Genomic DNA, 26,751 nt, shown 5'->3' with positions numbered 1-26,751 from the left:
ATTAGGGCAGATGACCAAAAGCTTGATTTAAGGAGTGTCTTGAAAGAGGTTTAGGCAGGGAATTCCAGAGCTTAGGGCCTTGGCAACAGAAGGCACGGCCACCAATGGTTGAGCGATTATATTAGAATCAGGGATGCTCAAGAGGCCAGAATTAGAGGAGCGCAGAGATCTCGTAGTGGGGGGTGGGGGGGGTTGTGGGGGCTGGAGGAAATTAGAGAGAGAGGAAGAGGTGAGGCCATGGAGGGATTTGAAAACAAGGATGAGAATTTTGAAAATCAAGGCCTGCTTAACCAGAAGCCAATATAGGGTCAGCGAGCACAGGGGTGATGGGTGAGCGGGACTTGGTGCGATTTAGGACACGGGCAGCCGAATTTTGGATCACCTCTAGTTGACGTAGGGTAGAATTTGGTAGACTGGGTCCTTCCTATACTGTATGGTTGCCATCATCAGGGTTGTACCATTTACCCACTATGGCATTACAAACATTTCAAAGGATTATAGTGGAACACAGAAGCCACCAGTGTCGAGACTCCAGTCACTTCCGCTTTTCGATGGAAAAAATGTAAATTTATTCCACCCGAACCTTCCAATCTATACATGGAGACTCCTGGATCACATGTGCATGCTCCAGACATACCGCTTCGCTGCACTGGTCCATTGTCCTCTCTGGGGTAGTACAGTTGGGAGGTTCGGCCTCAATATCTGGGAGTCAGGAACTGGAAGAGGTGAGATTCATGGTCCCCCTGGGTAGATTGGGACACTTTGGTTTTCTTACAAATGTCAGCTTTGGCTCAGTGGGTAGCACTTTCGCCTGAGTCAGAACGTTGTGTGTTCAAGTCCCACTCCAGGAATCTGTAGCACAAAAAATCTAAGCTGGCACTCCAGTGGAGTACTGAGGTGTTGGCTTTCAGATGAGATGTTAAACCGAGGCCCTGTCTGCTCTCTCAGGTGGACGTGAAGGATCTTTTTCGAAGAGCAGAAGAGTTATCCCTGGTGTCCTGGGCCAATATTTATCCCTCAATCAACATAACAAAAACAATCGCGTATCTGGTCCTCATCACATTGTTGTTTGTGGGAGCTTGCTGTGTGCAAATTGGCTGTCGCATATCCCACATTACACCAGTGACTACACTTCAAAAAGTACTTCATTTGGCTGAAAAGTGCTTTGGGACTTCAGGTGGTCATGAAAGGCGCTATATAAATCCAAGTCTTTTATTTTCTGGGCTAATACAGTTGAGAGGTTCGTCCACAATATTTGGGAGTCAGGAAACTAAAACTCGGGAAGATAGTCTCAGGATAAGGGGCTGCCTATTTAAAACTGAGATGAGGAGAAATTTCTTCTGAAGGTTGTAAATCTATGGAATTCTTTGCCCCAGAGAGCTGTGGAGGCTGGGTCATTGAATATATTTAAGGCGGAGATCGACAGATTTTTGAGCAATAAGGGAGTAAAGGGTTATGGGGAGCAAGCAGGGAAGTGGAGCTGAGTCCATGATCTTACTGAATGGCGGAGCAGGCTCGAGGGGCCTAATGGCTTGCTCCTGCTCATATTTCTTACGTTATGTATGTAGGAACTGGAAGAGGTGAAAGGCGCTCTATGGTCCCACAGGATAGATTGGGACACTTTGTTTATCTTATCAAATCATCAGCCTGTAAGCGGATGGCAGAAGTCACACTGACCTGGGTTTATAAACAAGCCTAAAATCAGTAACTTTCACCAGTTTCCCCCCCCCCCCCCCCCAAGTATTACACGTCAACTCAATCCAGTCCTGACTGTGTGGGGCTCAACAGGACACCAAAATCGGTTTAAGTTCAAATACACTTTATTACCATCATATAGTATTTACATTTTGTTAGTCTGTGGTAGTGAACAAAAAGCCGTATGATAATGATGGAGGTTTTCACTGTGCTCCTGCAGTCAGGCCCTTGATGTACTGCCAGCCCTTGCGAGTGTATTCGTTGCATTTTGTAGGTGCAGCCGACAAGGCAGAGGCCGTTGTTTCAACTCCTGCAAAAACAATGGAAGCAAAAGCTGCTTCAGTCATAAACATGTACCGACATTCTGACCGAGAGGCAGCGAGAGCGTTCGGTACAGATCCGCACCGCCTCTCTCTCTGCAAGGTATTGGTTTTCCCCAGCATGGAGTGCCATGATGCTAGTCAACGTTCTAATTTAGTTTGGGGCCGCATGGCCCATTCAGAAATTTGCACATGCACGGTTTTTGTATTGAAAAGGCGGCAAGCCGGCTACACAGGATCCCTGAAGCACCACGCAGCTTACAGGGAACATCGGTGCCAGTACTGCTCCCATTCCCTAATCCAAGTGGCACTTCTTTGTGTGTTGTCTAGGGAGAGGGGGTCAACAGTTCCGATAAAGTGTCTAGGGCAAAGATTTAATCAGTCGTTCCTCTGCCAGATGTCAACAGACCGGCTGTGCATTTTCTGTTTTATTTCATTTGTAGTTTTTCTTTCTGCAAGTTAGCCACACTTGATGCAAATCTTTAGAACTCTCTGTCCGTGTCCCCCTCCCCCCACGAGATCTTTAGCCTCATCACCGATTCATTATAGCCGTGTGACAGAATTTGGGGAATATGTATGAACTCCTTCCCCTGGACCATTATTCTTTATTAAGATGGAGAATGACACAGTTAATTCAGAGACTAGGGTCCTGAACTTAAGGAAAGGTAACTTCGATGGTATGAGAAAGGAATTGGCTAGAATAGACTGGCAAATGATACTTAAAGGGTTGACGGTGGATAGGCAATGGCAAACATTTAAAGATCACCTGAATGAACTTCATCAATTGTACATCGCTGTCTGGAGTAAAAATAAAACGGGGAAGGTGGCTCAACCGTGGCTAACAAGGGAAATTAAGGATTGTGTTAAATCCAAGGAAGAGGCTTATAAATTGGCCAGAAAAAGCAGCAAACCTGAGGACTGGTTTAGAATTTAGAATTCAGCAGAGGAGGACAAAGGGTTTAATTGCAAGGAGGAAATAAAGTATGAGAAAAAGCTTGCTGGGAACATAAAAAATGACTGCAAAAGCTTCTATAGATATGTGAAGAGAAAAAGATTAGTGAAGACAAATGTAGGTGCCTTGCAGTCAGAATCAGGTGAATTTATAATAGGGAACAAAGAAATGGCAGACCAGTTGAACAAATACTTTGGTTCTGTCTTCACTAAGGAAGAAAAAAATAATCTTCCGGAAATACTAGGGGACCGAGGGTCTAGTGAGAAGGAGGAACTGAAGGAAATCCTTATTAGGCGGGAAATTGTATTAGGGAAATTGATGGGCTTGAAGGCCAATAAATCCCCAGGGTCTGATAGTCTACATCCCAGAGTACTTAAGGAAGTGGCCCTTGAAATAGTGGATGCATTGGTGATCATTTTCCAACAGTCTATCGACTCTGGATCAGTTCCTATGGACTGGAGGGTAGCTAATGTAACACCGCTTTTTGAAAAGGAGGGAGAGAGAAAACAGGTAATTATAGACTGGTTAGCCTGACATCAGTAGTGGGGAAAATGTTAGAATCAATTATTAAAGATGAAATAGCAGCACATTTGGAAAGCAGTGACAGGATCGGTCCAAGTCAGCATGGATTTATGAAAGTGAAATCATGCTTGACAAATCTTCTAGAATTTTTTGAGGATATAACTAGTAGAGTGGACAAGGGAGAACCAGTGGATGTGGTGTATTTGGACTTTCAAAAGGCTTTTGACAAGGTCCCTTACAAGAGATTGGTGTGCAAAATTAAAGCACATGGTATTGGGGGTAATGTACTGACGTGGATAGAGAACTGGTTGGCAGACAGGAAGCAAAGAGTAGGAATAAACGGGTCCTTTTCAGAATGGCAGGCAGTGATAGTGGGGTACTGCAAGGTTCAGTGCTGGGACCCCAGCTATTTACAATATATATGAATGATTTGGACAAAGGAATTGAATGTAATATTTCCAAGTTTGCAGATGACACTAAGCTGGGTGGCAGTGTGAGCTGTGAGGAGGATGCTAAGAGGCTGCAGGGTGACTTGGACAGGTTAGGTGAGTGGGCAAATGCATGGCAGATGCAGTATAATGTAGATAAGTGTGAGGTTATCCACTTTGGTGGCAAAAACAGGAAGGCAAAATATTATCTGAATGGTGACAGATTAGGAAAAGGGGAGGTGCAACGAGACCTGGGTGTCATGGTACATCAGTCACTGAAAGTTGGCATGCAGGTACAGCAGGCGGTGAAGACGGCAAATGGCATGTTGGCCTTCATAGCGAGAGGATTTGATTTTGGAGCAGGGAGGTCTTACTGCAGTTGTACAGGGCCTTGGTGAAGCCACACCTTGAATATTGTGTACAGTTTTGGTCTCCTAATCTGAAGAAGGACATTCTTTCTATTGAGGGAGTGCAGCGAAGGTTCACCAGACTGATTCCCGGGATGGCAGGACTGACATATAAAGAAAGACTGGATCGACTAGGCTTTTATTCACTGGAAAAATGAGAGGGGATCTCATAGAAACATATAAAATTCTGATGGAATTGGACAGGTTAGATGCAGAAAGAATGTTCCCAATGTTGGGGAAGTCCAGAACCAGGGGTCACAGTCTAAGGATAAGGGGTAAGCCTTTTAGGAACGAGATGAGGAGAAATTTCTTCACTCAGAGAATTGTGAACCTGTGGAATTCTCTACCACAGAAAGTTGTTGAGGCCAATTCGTTAGATATATTCAAAAGGGAGTTAGATGTGGCCCTAATGGCTAAAGGGATCAAGGGGTATGGAGAGAAAGCAGGAATGGGGTACTGAAGTTGCATGATCAGCCATGATCTTATTGAATGGTGGTGCAGGCTCGAAGGGCCGAATGGCTTACTCCTGCACCTATTTTCTATGTTTCTATTCCAAACTGCCAGACTTGTTCTCCAGTCACAAACAACGATAGAATTTACAACATAACCAGCTATTCAGCCCATTGTGCCTGTGCTAGCTCTTCAACTGGAGCGAGGTACAGCAATCGCACTTACCTGGCCTCTCCCTATACACTTCCTTTTAAAGCAACTATCCAATTCTGTCTTAAATTGCGACATAGTGCATCCAGGAGGGCGCTGAGCACCTCGAGTCTCGTTGCCGAGAGCATGCAGAAATCAAGCGCAGGCAGCGGAAAGAGCGTGCGACAAACCTGTCCCACCCTCCCTTTCCCTCAACGACTATCTGTCCCACCTGTGACAGGGACTGTGGCTCTCATATTGGACTGTTCAGCCACCTAAGAATTCATTTTAAGAATGGAAGCAAGTCTTCCTCGATTCCAAGGGACTGCCTATGATGATGAGTCTACATCAATAGCTACTTTTTGTTCCAGTAACAGTTTAGGTAGCACGATTTTAATTGATCCATTGTGTCATCCAACGTCCCTGTGGCCTTCTCCAGCTCGGTCGCCCTCCAGGATCTCTGCGCTCGTCCAATTCTGACCCGTTTTTAAAATCGCTCCACCACTGGCGGCCGTGCCTTTGGCTGCCCGGGCCCTGGATTACTTCCCTGGCCCTCTCTGTCCTTCTTTGGGGACACTCCTTGGGGCCCTTTTTGACAAGGCTTTTGGTCTCCTGTCCTAATATCACCTTATGTAGCTCAGTGTCAAATTTTGTTTGATGACGCTCCTGCAAATCACCTTGGAATGTTTCACTACATAGAAGGCGCTATATAAATGCAAGTTGTTGAAGCGAATTGCAGATTCATTTCAGGGGAAGCTAGATAAACACGAGCGAGAAGGGAATAGAAGGATGTGCTGATAGGGTGAGAAGTAGCAGGATGGGAGGAGGCTCGTGTGGAGCATAAACACCAGCATAAACTAGTTGCACCGAATGGCCCGTTTCTATGCTGCGAATTCTATGCAATTGGTTTCACTAAGTTCGTGGAAAATCTCAAAGTTCTGCACACATTTCTAAACAATTTTTGAATTCCTCTTTTGTCGCTGGATGTTGCTGAGGTAAAGTTTTACAGGCACTGCCTTGCTCAAGTGTCTACTACATAAGAAATAGGAGGAGTAGTAGACCATTTGGCCCTTGAGCCTGCTCTGCCATTCAATATCATGGCAGATCTGATCATGGACTCAGCTTCACTTCCCTGCCCGCTCCCCATAACCCCTATCGCTCAAAAATCTGTCTAGCTTCACATGGGAGCCTTACTTTCTCAGCGGGCTATGCGATTGTGGTGCATTTCATACCCAAGCGCAGTCCTATCCTCCTGTAGACTTTCCAGGAAGAGTCATCGAATGGCAAACACAAATGGCAGACTGGTTTGATTTTCCTCTTCCCTTGCCGGAGTTGTTGAGGCCAAATGGTCACTCCCCCTCCTGGGCAAGATCAGCTAACTCAACACAGACCAAGGAACAGAGTTGGGTCTGGTTACCATCGAATCGTACAGCCCTGAAGGCGGCCATTCGGCCCATCGAGTCTGCACCAGCTCTTTCGAAGAGCAGTCTATTTAGCCCAGCTCCCCTACTCTTTCCCCATATCCCTGCCATTTTTTGTTCAAGTATTTATCCAATTCCCTTTTGAAGTACATAAGAAATAGGAACAGCAGTAGGCCATCGCGCCTGCTCCGCCATTCAATAAGATCATGGCTAATCGGATCTTGGCCTCAATTCCACTTCCCTGCCCACTCCCCATAACCCTTGCCTCCCATATCGTTCAGAAGGCTACAATTGAACCTGTATCCACCACCTTTATCAGGCAGTGCATAAATCCTAACCGCTCGGTGCGTAATTTTTTAGCATGTCAATCACCTTAAATCTGTGTCCTCTGGTTATCGACCCTCCTGTCACTGGAAATAGTTTCTCTTTATTTACTCTATCTAAACCCTTCATGATTTTCAACACTTCTATCAAATCCCCTCTTGGCCATCTCTGCTCCAAGGAGAAGAGCCCCAGCTTCTCCAGTCTATCCACATAACTGTATTCCCTCATCCCTGGAACCATTCAGGAAGCCATCTTCCATTGACTTTATATCCAAACAGAAAATCTTAAAAATAACGTTGTGGAAATATTTTCAAGTAGTTCTGCAGTCAAAACGGCACTATTTTGTGCCATAATTTTCCGAATACTACAAATTCAACAGCAAGGTTAAAATTGAATGCTGCTCTAAATCACAGTATATTTACAGTCAGTGCAAGTGATTAATACCGTGGCTACAAGAGCGGGCCAGAGGCTGGGATATTCTGCGGCAAGTGTCTCACCTCCTGACTCCCCAAAGGCTTTCCACCATCTACAAGGCACAAGTCAGGAGTGTGCTGGAATACTCTCCACCTGCCTGGATGAGTTCAGCTCCAACAACGCTCAAGAAGCTCGACACCATCCAGGACAAAGCAGCACGATCGATCGGCACCCCACACACCACCTTAAGCATTCACTCCCTCCATCACCGGCGCACCGTGGCTGCAGTGTGTACCGTCTACAAGATGCACTGCAGCAACTCACCACGACTTCGATAGCACCTCCCAACCCCACGACCTCTACCACATAGAAGGACAAGGGCAGCAGGCGCATGGGAACACCATCACCTCCACGTTCCCCTCCAAGTTACATACCATCCAGATTTGAAAATATATCGACCGTTCCTTCATCGTTGCTGGGTCAAAATCCTGGAACTCCCTCCCGAACAGCACTGTGGGAGCACCTTCACCACACGGACTGCAGGGGTTCAAGAAGGCGGCTCACCACCACCTTCTCAAAGGATGGGCAATAAATGCTGGTCTTGCCAGCGGCGCCCACATCCCAAGAATTTATTTTTTAAAGTGCCGGATTACATAGGATATACGGCCCAGAAACAGGCCATTCGGCCCAACCAGTCCATGCCGGCATTTGTGCTCCACTCCAGCCTCCTCCCGTCTTTCCTCATCTAAACTATCAGTATAACCCTCTATTCCCTTCTCCCTCATATGCTTGTCTAGCCTCCCCTTAAATGCATCGATACTATTCACTTCAACCATTCCCTGTGGTAGTGAGTTCCACATTCTCACCACTCTTTGGGTAAAGAATTTTCTTCTGAATTCCCTACTGGATTTCTTGATGACTATCTTCTATTGATGGCCTCTAGTTATGCTCTTCCCCACCAGTGGAAACATTCTGTCTCCGCTCTCGTACTCTGGTGACCAGCACAGACTAGCAGGGAACATGCGAGTACATGTCTATGATGCACAATATGTCAAGTTCCTGCTCTTAGCTGTACCATTAGAAAGTAGTAGGTGGAGACCAATTGCCTCCCTTCACAAATGGCAGTGTTGACACCAAGGGGGGGGAAATAAAGAGAATCAGGATTCCATCTACTGCTTAATATCCAGCAGCTCCTATGAGTGTGCACGGGATCAAGGCTCGTTATAGGCCCATCACCTCTCCAATTGGCTTCCGTCACTCAAAGTCTGGGTTCACACATGAATAGCCAGCTCAATGATGCGCTAAACAATGGCCGGCACTAGCGGAGCTGCACGAATCATTTCCTTTTACTAAAGCTTATTTACCCACGAGGAGAGATTGTGTAGACTAGGCCTATATTTTCTAGAGTTTAGAAGAATGAGGTGATCTCATTGAAACATACAAAATTCTTACAGACCTTAACAGGCTTGATGCAGGGAGGATGTTTCCTCTGGCTGGGGAGTCTGGAACCAGGATCTACAGACTCAGAATAAGGGGTCAGTCATTTAGGACTGAGCTGAGGAGAAACTTCTTTACTCAGAGGGTGATGAATCTTTGGAATTCTCTACCCCAGAGAGCTGTGGAGGCTCAGTCATTGAGATCGATAGATTTTTGAATATTAAGGGCATCAAGGGATATGGGAACAGTGCAGGAAAGTGGAGTTGAGGTAGATCAGCCATGATCTTATTGAATGGCGGAGCAGGCTCGAGGGGCTGAATGGCCTACTCCTGCTCTTAATTCTTATGTTCTTATGGACATTTCACTTATTTACCTGCATTCCAGTATCCAGTTAATGGCACACCCAGCTTGGGAACATCTGGTAGCTGTGGACAAAACGTAAACTATTACACACCACTGTTCAGTCTACAGATGTTTTTTCAGGAAATCATTTCATACAAAGTGCCCAGCACTTGCTGTACAGAGCCCTCCTTCAGCCCCATCTCACTCACACAAACTCCCTCCCTCGTCAGTTCATGGACCACTGCTAAATATATCTATGGAGATGGCAACACCATGGCTCATATTCCAAAATATATTAGCTGTTCAGCCTCGTATAGGATATATATATATATATATGTTTTTAAAAATCATTCTAGGGATGTGGCTGTCGCTGGGAAGGTTACTGCCCATCCCTAGTTTCCCTCAAGAAGGTGGCGATACAACTGAGTGGCTTGCTAGACCACTTCAGAGGGGCAGTTCAGAGTCAACCACATTGCTGTTGCACTGGAACCACATGTAGGCCAGACCGGGTAAGGACAGCAGGTTTCTTTCCCTTTCGCACAACTAGGGGCTCAACTTAACTGTGGCTCTAGATTGAGGTTATTTGCTCAAAAGAACTCATTCTCTAGTTAATACTCGTGCTCAGGAAATACAGGCTGAATTTATGACGTCACACTCACGGGCCGAAGTTATGACCTCACACTCACGGGCCGAAGTTATGATCTCACACTCACGGACCGAAGTTATGACCTCACAGGCACACACAGGCTGAATTTATGATTTTACACATACCAATCTCACATACAAATAAAAGCTGCTCCACCAATGGCTTTATGAGAAAGAGCCCCACCCACCCAGCGCAGCACAGAGTCATGGACATCAAAAGATCCCAAATTCAATCCCCGGTCCGCCCAGAACGAGCTGATCTCAGCCAGGGCAGCTGTCGGGATACAACAGCTGGCCTTAGTACCACCGAACTAGGAAGGGGCGGTAGATAAAACAAAGTCAGCCAGGATTCTCCCCCCCCTTCCCCAAACACAATCCAGTGACACTTGCTGGAAAGTATGCACGCGTGCAGAGGGCAGGCGAGGACACTTTCAGCTTCGCTCTCGGCTAAAATGCCTTCCAAAGTCGAACACACATTCATGCCAAGCATACGCCAGAGCACGAGACTGCTTTGACAAGGGAACAGAGGGCTGCCGGTCTTAATGGAATGCCAGCCACAGCAGGAGACAGCGCCTTGGGGAGAGGAAGGTGGAAGACGGGGAATAAAAAAGATAATATGCTCCAGTAATGTACTGTACCTCCACTCCCAAATATTTCGACCACTGGTCCATAGCGACTGGTACAATGGTTGAAACCCTGTTCAATACCTCACAACTTTGTGCTCCATCTCCCAATAAGCCCTGGTCATAGACGATGTACACACTGCCTCCAACTATCCCAGCCTTCGTGAAGAATCTTGAAAACAAAACCATGAAGAAAGATGAAACATTTCAGTCTCATTTCATCAAGAAAAATCCAAGAACAGTCAGATTAACATAAAATGCTGTGTACAAGTCCTACACTCATGGACATGTGTGCACCCATTCCCCCGGCCCCCTCAAGTACAAGAGTAGGATTTGCATTAATAAACTTGCATATAATTGGAAAATGGATTTCAAAATAGATAAATGTGAGGTTTTACATATTTTGGTAAGAAAAATTGGGAGGTCACATATTACTTGGAAAATAAGAATCTAAATTGGGTAGATTAACAAAGGGATCTTGGGAGTTCAAATAGATGAATCACTAAAAGCAGCGACGCAGGTCAAGAGAGTGGTGAGAATGTGGAACTCACTACCACAAGGAGTGGTTGAAGCGAATATTATAGATACATTTAAGGGGACGCTAAATAAGGGAGAAGGGAATCGAGTTAAATAAAGGAAGGACAGGAGGAGGCCCGAGTGGAGCATAAACATCGGCATGGTTGGGCCAAATGGCCTAAGAACATAAGAAATAGCAGCAGTAGTAGGCCATTCTGCCCCTCAAGCCTGCTCCGCAATTCAATGAGATCATGGCTGAACTTCATCGCCTGCCCAGTCCCCATATCCCTTGATTCCCTTAATATCCAAAAATCTATCAATCTCGGTTTTGAATATATTCAACGGCTGAGCCTCCACAACCTTTTGGGGTAGAGAATTCCAAAGATTCACCACCCTCAGTGAAGACATTTCTCCTCACCTCAGTCCTAAATGGCCAACCTCTCATTCTGAAACTGTGTCCCCTGACTCTCGACACTCCATCCAGGGGAAACATCCTCCCTGCATCTACCCTGTCAAACCCTGCAAGAATTTTGTATGCTTCAATGTTTCAATGAGATCACCTCTCATTCTTCTAAACTGTTTCTGTGCTGTATAACCTATGGAGATGGAGTGTTCCCATCGGCTTTTTTAGTGCATTGGTACAATAAGCAATATGGGCAAAACACAGAAAACAGTATTATTGTGCAATGCTTTTAAGCCAATTTTATATCGATCTTCCTCTAATTCAGATTCCAGGGGCCTTTAGGTAAACATCAAAACTCTCATTCGAAGAGCAGAGGATCATGGAGGTAACATTCCTGCTCCAACCATGTCCATAAACAATTAACCGGTCGTTCCTCAGTGTTGCTGGTGCACAAAATGGCAGCCACATTTATCCACACAAGTGACCCCACATAATTCATTCTACGTGAAGTCCTTTGGGGTGTTTCTGACAAACTCGATAACGCATCATATAAATGCAAAGTTTTTTCCCCTCTCATACTTTACAGAAATTTCTGTGGTAACATTGATATTCATGCAACAAAACTGAAGTAACTAACTGTACAATCTGGTGCAATGAGGCCGAATTCATTTCAGAACTTTTTTTGCTGCTCAGGAGACCGAATCTGTCAAAACATTAGGAAAGTCGTAGCAATAAATCACCTCAATGTCCAATAACAAGGAATGTTCCATCCCAGTAAACGCTCAACCGGACTGCTGAAAGGTGACTAATGCAGCTGCTATTTATGCTATTTGCAAGCTCTCTAGCCTTGGAGAAGCTGATTTAAAAGGTTGGGGTTTGGAAGTTTAAATGGAGAAGCTGTGGTGGGGACCCTAGGTTTGACCTGCACAAGGCCTACCATAAAGAGCTTGCAATTTTTCTAATGACCTCAGAACGTCCCAAAGATAATCTGTTTTAGTGATGTTGGTTGAGGGATAAACATTGGACAGGAGACTGCCCAAGCTCTACTTCGTAGTAGTGCCATGGGATCTTTTACACCCACCTGAGAGAGCAGACGGAGCCTCGGTTTAACATCTCATCCGAAAGACGGCACCACTGACAGTGCAGCACTCCCTCAGTACCGCACTGGGAGTGTCAGCCTAGATTTTGTGTGCTTAAGTCTCTGGAGTGGGACTTGAACCCGCAAGCTTCTGATTCAGAAGTGAGAGTGCTACCCACTGAGCCACAGCTGACACAGCTCATGGAGTGCGCTCGTCACCAGCTTCCCGGACAAAGATGGGTGGGTAGCTTGTATTAGTGTTTAATCATGTTTGTAGGCAGTGCAATGTTGTGAATTGTGTTCCAGCGGCAGCCTTGGCTTAATTACTTTTGACACGCAATTACTGTTAATAGAGGCTGATACAGCAGCCAAGACAAATACATAGTCCTACAAACTTAGGAATAAATTAACCTTAGAACTGAATCATAAAATCATAATTGTACAGCACAGAGGGAGGCCATTCAGCCCATCAAGTCTGTACCGGCCCTTTCGAAGAGCAGTCCGGTTAGTCCCAGTCCCCCACCCTTTTCCCATATTCCTGCAATTTTCTCTGCTCTTAGTATTTATCCAATTCCCTTTTGAAGACTACCATTGAATCTGTATCCACCACCCTAAAAGGCAGTGCATTCAAAATCCTACCACTCGATGCGTAAAAAGTTTTTCCTCATGGCACCTCTGGTCCTTTTGCCAATCACCTCAAATCTGTGCCCTCTCATTATCAACCCTTCAACCTTTGGAAATAGTTTCTCTTTATTTACTCTCTCTCAATCATTTCTGATTTCAAATACCTCTATCAAATCTCCTCTTGGCCTTCTCTGCTCTAAGGAGAACAACCCCAGCTTCTCCAGTCTATCCACGTAATTGTACTCCCTCATCCCTGGAACCATTCTAGTAAATCTCTTCTGCACCCTCTCCAAAGCCTTCACGTTAATTAACCAGTTAATTTTTTTTTTTAATCCTGGTGTTGGATGGCCAGGCCACTGAGAGAACTCCCTGTTCTTATTTGTATCAGCTGTGACTTAGTGGGTAGCACTCTCGCCTTGGGCTTTGGCATACCAGACAACACAGCGGCAAACGGGGAAGCTTGAGTTATCTCATTCAAAAGCAGCGAAAATGGCTAGTAACAATATCAAGGTCGGGGCTATAAATAGAGCTGGAGTGCCGGGCCCTGGAACATCATGGGCCACCCCGACCTGTGTGAGAACACCACCGCAGGCCGGGGCTATAGAGCTGGAGTGCCAAGCCCTACAAGATCGTGGCGGAGGTGCGGCGAATGAGGGTTCGGGGCCCAGAAGAACCGAGGGCCCAGGGGCAGCACAGATCTGCCCACACTGCGATATGTGTGCGCACTAGGTCCGTGCAGCAGAGCAGGTCTCCAGTCGTCCCGGTTAATCCTTGCCACTGGATAAAGACCTAGGTCTGTCGAGCCCATATGATGACTGAGGTGCAACGGTCACCACACGTTAAAAAAAATTCACACACAGGCATCTTCCACCCCCTCAACTGGAGTTCAGGACTGGAACATCGGGTCCTTCATTGAAACACCTGTGAACTCTCGTGGAAGCAAGTCACCCTCGTTCGAGGGACCGCCTATGATGATGGGGAGCACTCTCGCCTCGGAGTCAGAACGTTGTAGGTTCAATTCCCACTCCAGGGACATGAGCACAAAAAAAATCTAGGCCGACACTCCAGTGTAGTGCTGAGGGAATGTTGCACTGTCAGAGGTGCCGTCTTTCGAATGAGACGTTAAACCGAGGCCCCGTCTGCCCCCTCAACTGGACGTAAAAGATCCCATAGCACTATTTCGAAGAAGAGCAATGGAGTTATCCCCGGTGTCCTGGCCAATATTTATCCCTCAAATCAACATAAAAAAACAGATTATCTGGTCATTATCACATTGCTGTTTGTGGGAGTTTGCTTTTGCGCAAATTGGCTGCCTTGTTTCCTACATTACAACAGTGACTACACGTCAAAAGTACTTCATTGGCTGTAAAGCGCTTTGAAACATCCGGTGGTCGTGAAAGTCGCTATATAAATCCAAGTCTTATGTTCTTTTATTTGTATACTGCTTGTGGGATATTTTGCATGCACTTACCAGGCCTCTAAGCCTCGGTTTAATGTCTCATCTGAACTCAGAACTCCCAGAGGCTGTATAAAATGGAGAGCTCAGACCATAAGCTCAAGTTAGAGTGGGATTTGAACCCATAGTCTTCTGACTTAGTACTGCCAGCCAAGTCATGCTGATTCATCCAGAGGTCTTTTTAACCCTTCAGCAGATTCAGCTCTCCATACAAAGTGTTAACCAGTCTTTCTCAAGATGCTGACTGGCCTGCTGCATATTGCCTTTTTAGTCTCTAAATGGGATTGTGACTGGTCTTGCTGTTTGATCCCAATTCCCATTCCTGACACCAGTTACTTTAGCCAGAGTATCGGAAGGATGCTTGCACCTTCCCGGCTTGCAGCACACAGGTCCCGGATATCCAGCAACAACAACTTGCATCTAAATAGGGCCTTAAACATAGAAAAACATCCCAGGGTGGTTCACAGAGTCGAGGGAAACAGATACTGAATCAAAGCAGGAGAAATTAGGAGTGACCAAAATTTTGTCATAGTTTTTAGTCGGAGAAGGAGGTGGAGATTAAAGGGAAAGAATTTGAGAGTGGCACTTACATGGCTGAAGGCATGGCCACCAATGGTGGAGCAACTGTTGGAGGTGGCAGGAGGAGGAGAAAGGAGAGACACACAAGGTCAGAGTCAGAGGTACAGAAGGCCCCAGAGGGGTAGGAAAGCTGCAAGGAGTCAGATAAAATGGGGCAAGGCCGAGGACATAGATGGATTCAAGGATAAGAAATTTAAAACTGACACTTTAAGGGAGGAGCCAATGATAGGCATAATGGGTATACAGGACTTTATGTAGGACAGGTTACAGTCTATATAGGCAGCAGCAATGCTAACTGCATGACATGAAGTATACATATAGAAAGATAACTTGCATTTATAGAACACCTTTCATGACCTCAGAACAACCTGAAATGCTTTTTAAGTGTATTCTCTGTTATAATGTAGGAAACGCAGCAGCCAATTTGCAAACAGCAAGCTCCCACAAACTGCAATGTGATAATGACCAGATAATCTGTTTTTGTTGTGTCGGTTGAGGGTTAAATATTGGCCCTGGATCACAGGGATAACTAACACCCCTGCTCTTCAAAATAGTGCCATGGGATCTTTTATGTCTACCTGAAAGCAGACGGGGCCTCGGTTTAACGTCTCATCTGAAAGATGACAACTCCAATAGTGTCGCGCTCTCTCAGTACTGCAGTGGAGTGTCAGCCTAGATTTATGCACTCAAGTCTCTGGAGTTGGTGCTACCAACTGAGCCATGGCAGATGCTAGCAGTTGAGAGTTCAAATCCCACCATGGCAAGTTGTGAAAGGGAATTAAATAAATTTGTGAGCATTTAAAAATAAACAACAAGATGGTTGCAAAAATGATCTGATCAGGTTTAACACAGCGAGGAGTGGCTCTGAAGTCTTGTTGCAATGCGGAGAGTGGAGGGGAAACAGCCCAAGGCCTTGCGAAGAGATTCCAGTTTAGCAATGACCACGGACTGGTGCTGAAGGTCAGAGGCCCAGCCCTATGCTCCAGCCCAGAGCTCGAGATCCAGAGCTAGCCAGGGGTCCAGAGCTAGAAAGCCAGAGGCCCAGAGCTAGCCAGGGGTCCAGAGCTAGAAAGCCAGAGGCCCAGAGCTAGCCAGGGGTCCAGAGCTAGAAAGCCAGAGGCCCAGAGCGAGAGAGCCAGAGCTAGCCAGGGGTCCAGAGCTAGAAAACCAGAGGCCCAGAGCTAGAGAGCCAGAGGCCCAGAGCTAGAGAGCCAGAGCTAGCCAGGGGTCCAGGGCTAGAGAGCCAGAGGCCCAGAGCTAGCCAGGGGTCCCGAGCTAGAAAGCCAGAGGCCCAGAGCTAGAGAGCCAGAGGCCCAGAGCGAGAGAGCCAGAGCTAGCCAGGGGTCCAGAGCTAGAAAACCAGAGGCCCAGAGCTAGAGAGCCAGAGGCCCAGAGCTAGAGAGCCAGAGCTAGCCAGGGGTCCAGGGCTAGAGAGCCAGGGGTCCAGAGCTAGAAAGCCAGAGGCCCAGAGCTAGCCAGGGGTCCCGAGCTAGAAAGCCAGAGGCCCAGAGCTAGAGAGCCAGAGCTAGCCAGGGGTCCAGAGCTAGAAAACCAGAGGCCCAGAGCTAGAGAGCCAGAGGCCCAGAGCTAGAGAGCCAGAGCTAGCCAGGGGTCCAGGGCTAGAGAGCCAGGGGTCCAGAGCTAGAAAGCCAGAGGCCCAGAGCTAGCCAGGGGTCCAGAGCTAGAAAGCCAGAGGCCCAGAGCGAGAGAGCCAGAGCTAGCCAGGGGTCCAGAGCTAGAAAACCAGAGGCCCAGAGCTAGAGAGCCAGAGGCCCAGAGCTAGAGAGCCAGAGCTAGCCAGGGGTCCAGGGCTAGAGAGCCAGGGGTCCAGAGCTAGAAAGCCAGAGGCCCAGAGCTAGCCAGGGGTCCCGAGCTAGAAAGCCAGAGGCCCAGAGCTAGAGAGCCAGAGCTAGCCAGGGGTCCAGAGCTAGAAAACCAGAGGCCCAGAGCGAGAGAGCCAGAGCTAGCCAGGGGTCCAGGGCTAGAGAGCCAGGGGTCCAGAGCTAGAAAGCCAGAGGCCCAGAGCTAGCCAGGGGTCCAGAGCTAGAAAGCCAGAGGCCCAGAGCTAGAGAGCCAGAGCGAGCCAGGGGTCCAGAGCTAGAACGCCAGAGGCCCAGAGCTAGAGCCCCAGTGCCAACCCCAAGCCCCGACAACGGCACGGCACGGCCCGGCCCGCTCAGCCACTTACTTCACCACGGCGAACAGCCGGCGCGCCATTGCGGCTCAGGGTCGGGACGAGCGGTCGGGCTGAGAATGTCCCATCCGGGCCCCGCCACCTTTCACCCCGCCTCGTCACTCCGCAGCAACCCCCGGGGGGGCGGAGCCTCGCGTCACCACAGCAACAGACCGAGAAGGGGGGGGGGGCGGAGCCTCGCGTCACCACAGCAACAGTCCGAGGGGGGCGGGGACAGGGCCTACACTTTCCCTTGATTCGTTTCTCAAGTTAGAGTTTTTTATGGTTGTGCTGCTTAACCTCAAACAGGCAACTTGCCTGATGTAAAAAGAGAGGAGAACCAAATTTTAATTTGATTTAAGTCACGGTTAAAAGTTCAAATTGTTAATTTGTGGGTTCCACCGCCCTTGCCAAAACGGGGGTATTTGATTTTACGTTCAACCAAAATAGTTGTAAAGAGAAGAGCACGGCCAAGGGGGCCATCAGCCGGTCCAGGCCGCGGGGCTCGTTCAGCCCGACTGCCTACCTCTCTTCCGCGGTTACATCCGAGCCAGGGTGTCCCTGGAGATGGAGCACGCGGTGTCCACCGTGTGTACGCTCGCGGCCTTCCGGGAGAGGTGGGTGCCGGAGGGACTGGAATGCATCATCACCCCCCCGCCAACCAAATTTTAATTTGGACCACGTGTCTTGTTAAGGATGGAAGAACTCCACAAGACTGAGTACTGTGAGCTAAAACTGATGCGACCTTAATCCCTTTAATACAACTCCAGAGTGCCTAAGCAGCATGGCAGACAACCTTTTATCCTGCCTTGCACGAGGTGTGCAGGTGACCCTTGGGCCTCCAACAGTTGCGCCCTCTGGTGGCAAGTCTTACACAGTTACAATGTTTACATACATAACATCACTCCTCCCCAAAGTCTTTGATATGAATTATTTACAAGTTGAGACGATCCGGGGACCTACGCTCCCTGGTTGATTGTCTAAACTCTGGCATGGGTGAGTTGGTCGGGCCATTGCTGTACTGCGGCGCGGCTGGTCTGACAGGACTGTTGGGAATGGTGGGTTCATCCACTTGATTGACGGCGAGGTCGATTGCTGGTTGGGTGGATCGATGATGGTGATGTCCTCTTCAGGTTGTTCCTGGTTGTCGGTGAACTGCAGTTTGGTTTGATCCAAATGCTTTCTGCATGTTTGTCCATTCAATAGTTTGACTATAAACACTCTATTCCCCTCCTTGGCCAAGACAGTGTCAGCGACCCATTTAGGACCATGACCGTAATTAAGGACAAACACAGGATCGTTAACATCAAGGTCACGCGATACAGCTGCGCGATCGTGGTACATGTTTTGCCGGTGACGCTGGGTTTCCACATGATCATTTAGATCCAGGTGGAATAGGGAGAGCCTGGTTTTGAGTGCTCTTTTCATTAACAGTTCTGCAGGGGGAACCCCAGTGAACGAATGGGGTCGCGTCCGGTAGCTGAGCAGAACCCGAGATAAGCGGGTCTGCAAGGAGCCTTCCGTCACACGTTTCAAGCTCTGCTTGATAGTTTGGACTGCCCGTTCCGCTTGACCGTTGGATGCGTGCTTAAACGGGGCAGACCTGACATGCTTGATGCCATTGTGGGTCATAAACTCATTGAATTCCGAGCTGGTGAAACACGGCCCATTGTCACTGACAAGGACGTCGGGCAAGCCATGGGTGGCGAACATGGCCCGGAGGCTTTCAATCGTGGCAGTGGATGTGCTGGATGACATGATTACGCATTCAATCCATTTAGAGTAAGCGTCCACTACAACTTTCCGAGAAAGGGGCCAGCAAACTCTATGTGGATCCTGGACCACAGTTTGAAGGGCCATGACCACAGACTCAATGGAGCCTCCCTTGGTGCATTGCTCAATTGTGAGCACGTGTTGCACTGGTGTACACTTGACTCTAAGTCCAAGTCAATGCCGGGCCACCAAACATGCGACCTGGCGATAGCCTTCATCATGACTATCCTTGGGTGGGTATTGTGTAGGTCGTGTATAAAAGTTTCCCTGCATTTTTTTGGGAAAACCAAGCGATTACCCCATGAGACAATCCGACTGGATGGACATTTCATCTTTGCGTCGGTGAAACGGCTTAATTTCATCTTGCATTTCCCAGGGAACGGCCGACCAGCTCCCATTGAGGACCTTTTAAAAATGATAGTACAGAATCCTGGATGGTCCAGGTCCTGATCTGGCGAGCAGTGACGTGTGACCCCTCGCTCTCAAAAGTATCCATGACCAGAAACAAGTCATTCTCACCCCAGTAGTGGGCAATGGTAGCTGACTGAGGGCATCAGCACAGTTCTCCGTGCCTGGTCTGTGGCGGATAACTTAGTCATAGGTGGACAATGTTAGTGCCCATCTTTGGATGCGGGACGAAGCATTGGTGTTTATACCTTTGCTTTCTGAAAACAGCAAAATGAACGGTTTTGGTCGGTTTCAAGCTCAAACCGAAGTCCAAATAGGTATTGGTGCCTTTTCTTAACCCCATATACACATGCTAACGCCTCTTTCTCGACCATACTGTAGGCTCTTTCAGCCTTAGACAGACTTCTAGAAGCGTATGCAACCGTTTGAAGTTTGCCCGATACATTGGTTTGCTGTAACACACACCCGACCCCGTACGAAGATGCATCACAAGCTAGCACTAATTTTTTACACGTGTCATACAGTACAAGTAACTTATTAGAACAAAGTAGGTTTCTGGCCTTCTCAAAGGCTGTCTCGAGATTTACCCCAAACCCAGTCGTCACCCTTACGTAGCAACATGTGCAACAGTTCCAGCAAAGTGCTTAACCCGGGTAGAAAGTTACCAAAATAGTTGAGTCCCAGGAACTAACGCAGCTCTGTCACATTCTGTGGTTTGTGTGCATTCTTGATGGCCTCTGTCTTTGAGTCCGTGGGTCTGATGCCGTCTGCCGCAATCTTTCTCCCCAAAAATTTGACCTCTGGCGCCAGGAAAACACACTTGGAGCGTTTCAGCCTGAGTCCCACTCTGTCTAGTCGACTTAGAACCTCTTCTAGGTTGTGCCGGTGTTCGGTGGTGTCACGACCGGTGATCAGGATGTCGTCTTCAAACACAACGGTGCGCGGAACCGATTTCAGCAGACTCTCCATGTTCCTCTGGAAGATGTCAGCAGCCGAACGAATCCCAAAAGGGCACCTGTGGTATATAAACAATCCTTTGTGTGTGTTGATGCACGTCAATCTTTTCGAAGATTCAGCCAGCTCCTGTGTCATGTAGGCAGAGGTTAGGTCCAACATGGCGAACGATTTATGACTTCCCCCCGCTAACATTGTGAACAGGTCATCCGCCTTTGGTAGCGGGTACTGGTCTTGTAACGAGACTTGGTTGATCGTTACCTTGTAGTCTCCACAGGTTCTGACCGTGCCATCGCTTTTCAACACCGGAATAATTGGACTGGCCCACTCATTGAACTCGACAGGAGATATGATTCCCTCTTATTGAAGTCTGTCCAGTTCGATCTCGACTTTCTCCCTCGTCATATATGGAACCGCTCAAGCCTTATGATGAACGGGCCTTGCATCGGGGACTAGATGGATCTGCACCTTGGCGCCTGTGAAGTTGCCGATGCCTGGTTCAAATAACGATGGAACTTGCTCAGCACTTGGGTGCACGAGGCATCATCTACTGAAGATAGTGCTTTGATGTCGTCCTAGTTCCATCGAATCTTTCCCAGCCAGCTTCTGCTGAATAGCGTTGGGCCATCGCCTGGTACAATCCACAGTGATAAATCATGCACAGCTCCATCGTACGATACCTTAAGTGCCGCACTTAAAATGGCTGGTATGAGATCTTTGGTGTAAGTGCGCAGCTTTGTCGGAATTGGGCTCAGTTTGGGCCTTTATGCCTTGTTGCCCCACAGTTTCTCAAAAGCCTTCTGGCTCATAATTGATTGATTCGCCCCCGTGTCCAACTCCATTGATACCGGAATACCATTCAATTTGACTTTCAGCATGATAGGAGGGCTCTTGGTGGTGAAGGTGTGTACCCCATACGCTTCTTCCTCAGATTGAGTTGCCTCTCTTGTTTGTTCTGCATGATCTGCGCCGGATCGATCATCCTCTGCCGACTCTGCCACGTGGTGAGTCGCAGCACTCTTGCACATTCGCTGGAGGTGCCCCATTGTTTCGCAGCCTTTGCACATGTAGTGCTTGATGGGCTCGATGATTACCCTCGCAGCGCCAACATGGTGCTAATGGATTTGCATTCATGCCCGATGGTGGACTCTGAGTCATCCTAGGTCTTGCAGCTGCAGACGTGTAAGCCCTTCCATATGCAGTTCTGCCTACTAGCGACGTTATTTTATGCACAGTACTTGCCGGTGAGCTTCGATGCTGGGAAGATATCTGTCTGGTATTATCGCTCGTGGATATGAATGCCTGGGCTATCGTGATGGCCTTGCTCAGGTCTAGGGATTCCGCGGACAGCAGCTTGCGAAGAATGACCTCGTGGCCGATGCCTAGCAAAAAAAAGTCCCGCAGCATTTCCCCCAAAAATCTAGCAAAGTCACACATCCCGCAAGGCGTCTCAGGTCGGCGACATAACTCGCCACATCCTGGCCCTTGGAGCGGTGGTGCGTGTAGAAGCGATACCTGGCCATTAAGACGCTTTCCTTCGGCTTGAGGTGGTTCCGAACCAGCGTACACAACTCTGTATATGTCTTCTCCGCTGGTTTCTCCAGTGCTCACAGATTCTTGATGAGGCCGTATATTGTGGACCCACACACGGTGAGGAGAATCGCCCTGTGCTTGATCGCTTTATCGTCCCCATCCAGCTCGTTGGCCACGAAGTACTGGTCGAGATGCTCAACGAAGGCTTCCCAATCATCACCTTCTACAAATCTTTCTAAAATACCAACGGCAGCCATGACCACATAAAATTTCGTAATCTGTTACTCGTCGCCAATTGTTAAGTATGGAAGAACTCCACAAGACTGAGTACTGTGAGCTAAAACCGATGTGACCTTAGTCTCTTTAATACAACTCCAGAGTGCCTAAGCAGCATAGCAGACATCCTTTTATACTCCCTTGCACGAGGTGTGCAGGGGACCCTTGGGTCTCCAACAGTTGCGCCCTCTGGTGGCAAGTCTTACACAGTTACAATGTTTACATACATAAGTTTGTTTTAAGTTTGTCGGTTTTAGTGCCCTTCCCCCTTTTAGCCAGGGGGCACTTGTATAATTTGTGTTTTTGGTGCCCTCAAAAAAAAACAAGGGGTCACTTGATTGAAAGCACTTGTTTACAGATACAACAAGAATAGTTGTAAAGAGAAGAGAACCAAAGTTTAATTTGATTTAAGTTAATTTGTGGGTTCCATTGCCCTTGCCAAAACGGGGGCATTTGATTTTACGTTCCACCAAAATAGTTGTAAAGAGAAGAGCACGGCCAAGGTGGCCATTAACCGGTCCAGGCAGCGGACGGTCGAGGAAGTCGTTCAGCCCAACTGCCTGCCTCTCTTCCACGGTTACATCGAGCCAGGGTGTCCCTGGAGATGGAGTACGCGGTGTCCACGGAGTTTGTTTCATGATCGATGAGACGATGGGGTTGGCATTGGTGCTGAACTTTGAGGAGTGTTATCGCTATGCTCTGAGAATGTTTGTGTTGTGTTTCGTCTGAACTCTGAAGGGTTAAGCCTGCTGTGCTGCGACATATTGGAACTTGCTCTGTGTTGACCTTTGCATCGTTTGCCAGTCTGACTGCACTGATTGGATGAAATTATGCATGTGTGACTGGTGAACCACCCTCCCATATCCCTTCCCTGTGCACAAGAATACACACCAGATTTTACTATCGGACTGCTGCAATTCTTGTACTAAAGTGAGTGGTTAACATTTGCAGCCTCTGCTGCTTGTCACAGTTTTTGCATACGATTTGCAGACTCAGAAATGGCAGGGTTTGCAAAGTCTTTCATTCTTATTTTAACTGTCTCTGCTGGATTTCTGGCAGTGCTCTGGAGAGATACTTTTGATTCTGGTAAGTCCTTTTTAAGATTATTCATACAATTTATTCTGCAATTTGAGGCATTGCTCTCTTAAGGACAATTATTTTGAAGCCTGCAAAGAGACTCACTTCTATCAGGTTGCTTTCTGCCAAAAAGTTTTTAGATGTTTCTGTGTCACTTTCTGTGTCAAAAGTTTGCGTGTCAGTTTGGCTCAGTTGTTGAGCTTTTTTTATTTCACCTTTTTATTGGGTTCTCAAGAATGTACATTTGTGTTATATGAAGTTGTTATACCTATAGGTTTACATTTACACATATAGTTTATGAAACTTGGTTGTACTCTTGTGTCTTTTGAATGAGATTGTGTACAGTTTTGGTCTCCTTACCTAAGGAAGCATATATCCCATAGAGGGAGTGTAATGAAGGTTCAGCAGACTGATTCCTGGGATGGGGGATTGTCCTATGAGGAGAGATTGAGTAGACTAGGTTATATTCTCTAGAGTTTAGAAGAATGAGAGGTGATCTCATTGAAACATACAAAATTCTTACAGGGCTTGACAGGGTAGATGCAGGGAGGATGTTTCCTCTGGCTGGGGAGTCTAGAACCAGGGGTCACAGTCTCAGACTAAGGGGTGGGCCATTTAGTGCTGAGATGAGAAGAAATGTCTTCCCTCAGAGGGTTGTGAATCTTTGGAATTCTCTACCCCAGAGAGCTATGGAAGCTCAGTTGTTGAGCATATTCAAGTCAGAGATCAGTAGATTTTTGGATATTAAGGAAATAAAGGGATATGGAGACAGTACAGGAAAGTGGAGTTGAGGTAGAAGATCAGCCATGATCTTATTGAATGGCGGAGCAGGCTAGAGGGGCCAAATGGCCTACTCCTGCTCCTATTTCTTATGTTAAACAGAGAGTCTGTCTGTTTGTTCAGATGGACACACAAGATCTCTACATACCATTCAAAGTAGAGCAGAGAGTTTACCCTGGTGTCCAGGGCAACATTTCCGCTAATCTGCGTGCGTGCACAGTGGTCTGGATGTCCCACGCATGCTGCCCACCGGCATTTCTATGGGAGAAACCGTGCATGCGCAAGAATTTGAATGGGCTGCGCAGCCACTTAAAGGGACGGCGCACCCAAATAAAAATAAGAGGGAATGTTGGTCCATGGTAATTCTCAGCTTTGTGTTTGAATCCCTCCATGGCCTCATCCCACCCGTGCCATTGTTACTGAAGAGCAAAAGAAATAGGAGAAGGAGTAGGCCCTACGGCACCTTGAGGCTGCTCCACCAGTCAGTAAGACCATGGCTGATCTTCAACCACAACTACACTTTCCCACCCAATTCCCATATCCCTTGATTCCCCTAGAGTCCAGAAATCTATCTGTCTCAACCTTAAATATACTCAATGACTAAGCATCCACAGCCCTCTGGGATAGAGAATTCCAAAGATTCACAATCCTCTGAGTGAAGAAATTTCTCCTTTTCTCAGTCCTAAATGGCCGACCCCTTATCCTGAGACTATGCCCCCCAGTTCTACACTCTCCAGCCAGGAAACAGCCTTCCAGCCCTGTCAGGCCCTCGCAGGATCTTCTGTTTCAATGGGATCACCTCTCATTCTTCTAAACTCCAGAAAGTATAAGAAATAGGAGCAGGAGTAGGCCATACGGCCCCTCGAGCCTGCTCTGATCATGGCTGATCTGATCATGGACTCGGGTCCACTTCCCTGCCCGCTTTCCATAACCCCTTATTCCCTTATCGTTTAAGAAACTGACTATTTCTGTCTTAAATTTATTCAATGTCCCAGCTTCCACAGCTCTCTGAGGCAGCGAATTCTACAGTTTCACAACCCTCTGAGAGAAGAAATTTCTCCTCATCTCAGTTTTAAATGGGCGGCCCCTTATTCTAAGATCATGCCCTCTAGTTCTAGTCTCCTCCATCAGAGGAAACATCCTCTCTGCAAGCCCCCTCATAATCTTATACGTTTCGATAAGATCACCTCATTCTTCTGAATTCCAATGAGTAGAGGCCCAACCTACTCAACCTTTCCTCATAAGTCAACCCCCTCATCTCCGGAATCAACCTTGTGAACCTTTTCCAAACTGCCTCCAAAGCAAGTATATCCTTTCGTAAATATGGAAACCAAAACTGCACGCAGTATTCCAGGTGTGGCCTCACCAATACCCTGTACAACTGTAGCAAGACTTTCCTGCTTTTATACTCCATCCCCTTTGCAATAAAGGCCATTCTTGATCGCTAGCTGTACCTGCATACTATCCTTTTGTGTTTCATGCACAAGTACCCCCAGGTCCCGCTGTACTGCAGCACTTTGCAATCTTTCTCCATTTAAATAATAACTTGCTCTTTGATTTTTTTCTGCCAAAGTGCATGACCTCACACTTTGCAACATTATACTCCATCTGCCAAATTTTTGCCACTCACTTAGCCTGTCTATGTCCTTTTGCAGATTTGTTATGTCCTCCTCACACATTGCTTTTCCTCCCATCTTTGTATCGTCAGCAAACTTGGCTACGTTTAGGCCCATTCTCCTTATTCTCTTCTCTTAACTCCGATCTCAAGTATTCTAATGGTCTCCTGGTCGGCTTCCCGTCCTCCACGATGTGGAAACCTTAGCTCATCCAAAACTCTGCTGCGGATATCCTATCCCGCACCAATTCCCGCTCACCCATCACCCCTATCCTCGATGATCTGCATTGGTTCTCCATTCAAATTTCAAAATTTGCTTATGATACCAAACTTGGAGGTGTGACAAACAGTGAGGATGATACCAATCGATTGCAACAGGACATAGATAGGCTGTCAGAATGGGCAGACAAGTGGCAGATGGAGTTTAATACGGAGAAATGTGAGGTGATGCATTTTGGCAGAAGGGATAGGGAGAGACAATATACACTTAATTGCACAGTTCTAAAGAGTGTGCAGTGTCAGAGGGACCTGGTGGTTCATATGCATAGATCTTTGAGGTGGCAGGACATATCGAGAGAGAGTAGTTAGCAAAGCACATGGGATCTTGGGCTTCATAAATAAAGGTATTGAGTACAAAAGCAGGGAATTTATACTGAACCTTTATAAAGCTCTGGTTAGGCCACAACCGGAGTATTGTGTCCCGTTCTGGTCACCAGATGTGAAGGTCCTTAAGAGGATGCAAAGGAGATTTACCAGAATGTTTCCAGGGATGAGGGATTTTAGCTACAAGGTTAGTTTGGAGAAGCTGGGTTTGTTCTCCTTGGAGTAAAGGAGGTTGAGGGGAGATTTGATAGAGGTGTACAAGATTATGACAGGTTTAGATAAGGTAGAAAAGAAAAGCTGTTCCCATGAGCTGATGGTCCAAGGTCTAGGTTTAAGGTTTTGGGCAAGTGATACAGAGAGGATGTGAGGAAGAACCTTTTCACGCAGCGAGTGGTAATGACCTGGAACTCGCTGCCGACGAGGGTGGTGGAAGTGGAGACGATCAATGATTTCAAAATGAAATTGGATCGGCACTTGAGGGAAATAAACTTGCAGAGCTACGGGGATAATGTGGGGAAATGGGACTGACTGGATTTCTCTACAAGGAGCCAGCATGGACTCGATGGGCCGAATGACATTCTTCTGAGCCGTAATGACTCTATGACTCCCCAGCCCTTCGATGTTAAAATTCTCATCCTCATATTTAAATCCCATCCTGGGCCCCCCCCACCCATCTCTGTGACCTCCTCCAACTGTTAGAGGAAGAATTTGCTTATGATTGGATGTTCTATCTA

The 26,751-nt window shown here is 47.3% G+C and overlaps 2 protein-coding genes across 5 annotated transcripts in view; one reads left to right on the top strand and one right to left on the bottom strand.

Moving 5' to 3' along the window:
* The window catches only part of LOC139228545 (spindlin-1-like), a 200,287-nt gene that overhangs the window by 121,135 nt on the left and 52,401 nt on the right, over positions 1-26,751 (top strand). The window contains exon 1 of one of the 4 annotated variants that reach the window (XM_070859644.1): positions 17,459-17,994. The exons of 2 other annotated variants lie outside the window; for them this stretch is intronic. In XM_070859644.1, coding sequence (XP_070715745.1) covers positions 17,991-17,994 — 4 coding nt within the window. In that variant the 5' untranslated portion in view covers positions 17,459-17,990. Of the gene's footprint in view, positions 1-17,458; positions 17,995-22,881; positions 23,029-26,751 lie in introns of those variants that run through there. One more of the 4 variants, XM_070859643.1, reaches the window with a different exon arrangement.
* micos13 (mitochondrial contact site and cristae organizing system subunit 13) lies at positions 1,803-17,133 on the bottom strand. The gene is made up of 4 exons (XM_070859646.1): positions 17,014-17,133; positions 10,185-10,341; positions 8,933-8,984; positions 1,803-2,005 (listed from the first exon to the last, which is right to left on the bottom strand). The coding sequence occupies exons 1-4, from the start codon at positions 17,040-17,042 to the stop codon at positions 1,899-1,901; spliced, it is 345 nt and encodes a 114-aa protein (XP_070715747.1). The 5' UTR covers positions 17,043-17,133; the 3' UTR covers positions 1,803-1,898.

This window comes from Pristiophorus japonicus, chromosome 18 (assembly GCF_044704955.1).
Source record: "Pristiophorus japonicus isolate sPriJap1 chromosome 18, sPriJap1.hap1, whole genome shotgun sequence".
NCBI lineage: Eukaryota > Metazoa > Chordata > Chondrichthyes > Pristiophoridae > Pristiophorus > Pristiophorus japonicus.
The sequence above is the reverse complement of the archived record's forward strand: the minus strand, read 5'-3'. Positions and strand labels throughout refer to the sequence as shown.

Excerpts from the sequence above, each read along its gene's own strand:
- micos13 (XM_070859646.1), bottom strand. The coding sequence starts at position 17,042 with ATGGCGCGCCGGCTGTTCGCCGTGGTGAA. Across the intron at positions 10,342-17,013 it reads CGGCTGTTCGCCGTGGTGAA|ATTCTTCACGAAGGCTGGGA; the intron begins GTAAGTGGCTGA and ends TTTGTTTTCAAG. Across the intron at positions 8,985-10,184 it reads CGAAATATTTGGGAGTGGAG|CTACCAGATGTTCCCAAGCT; the intron begins GTACAGTACATT and ends TTTTGTCCACAG.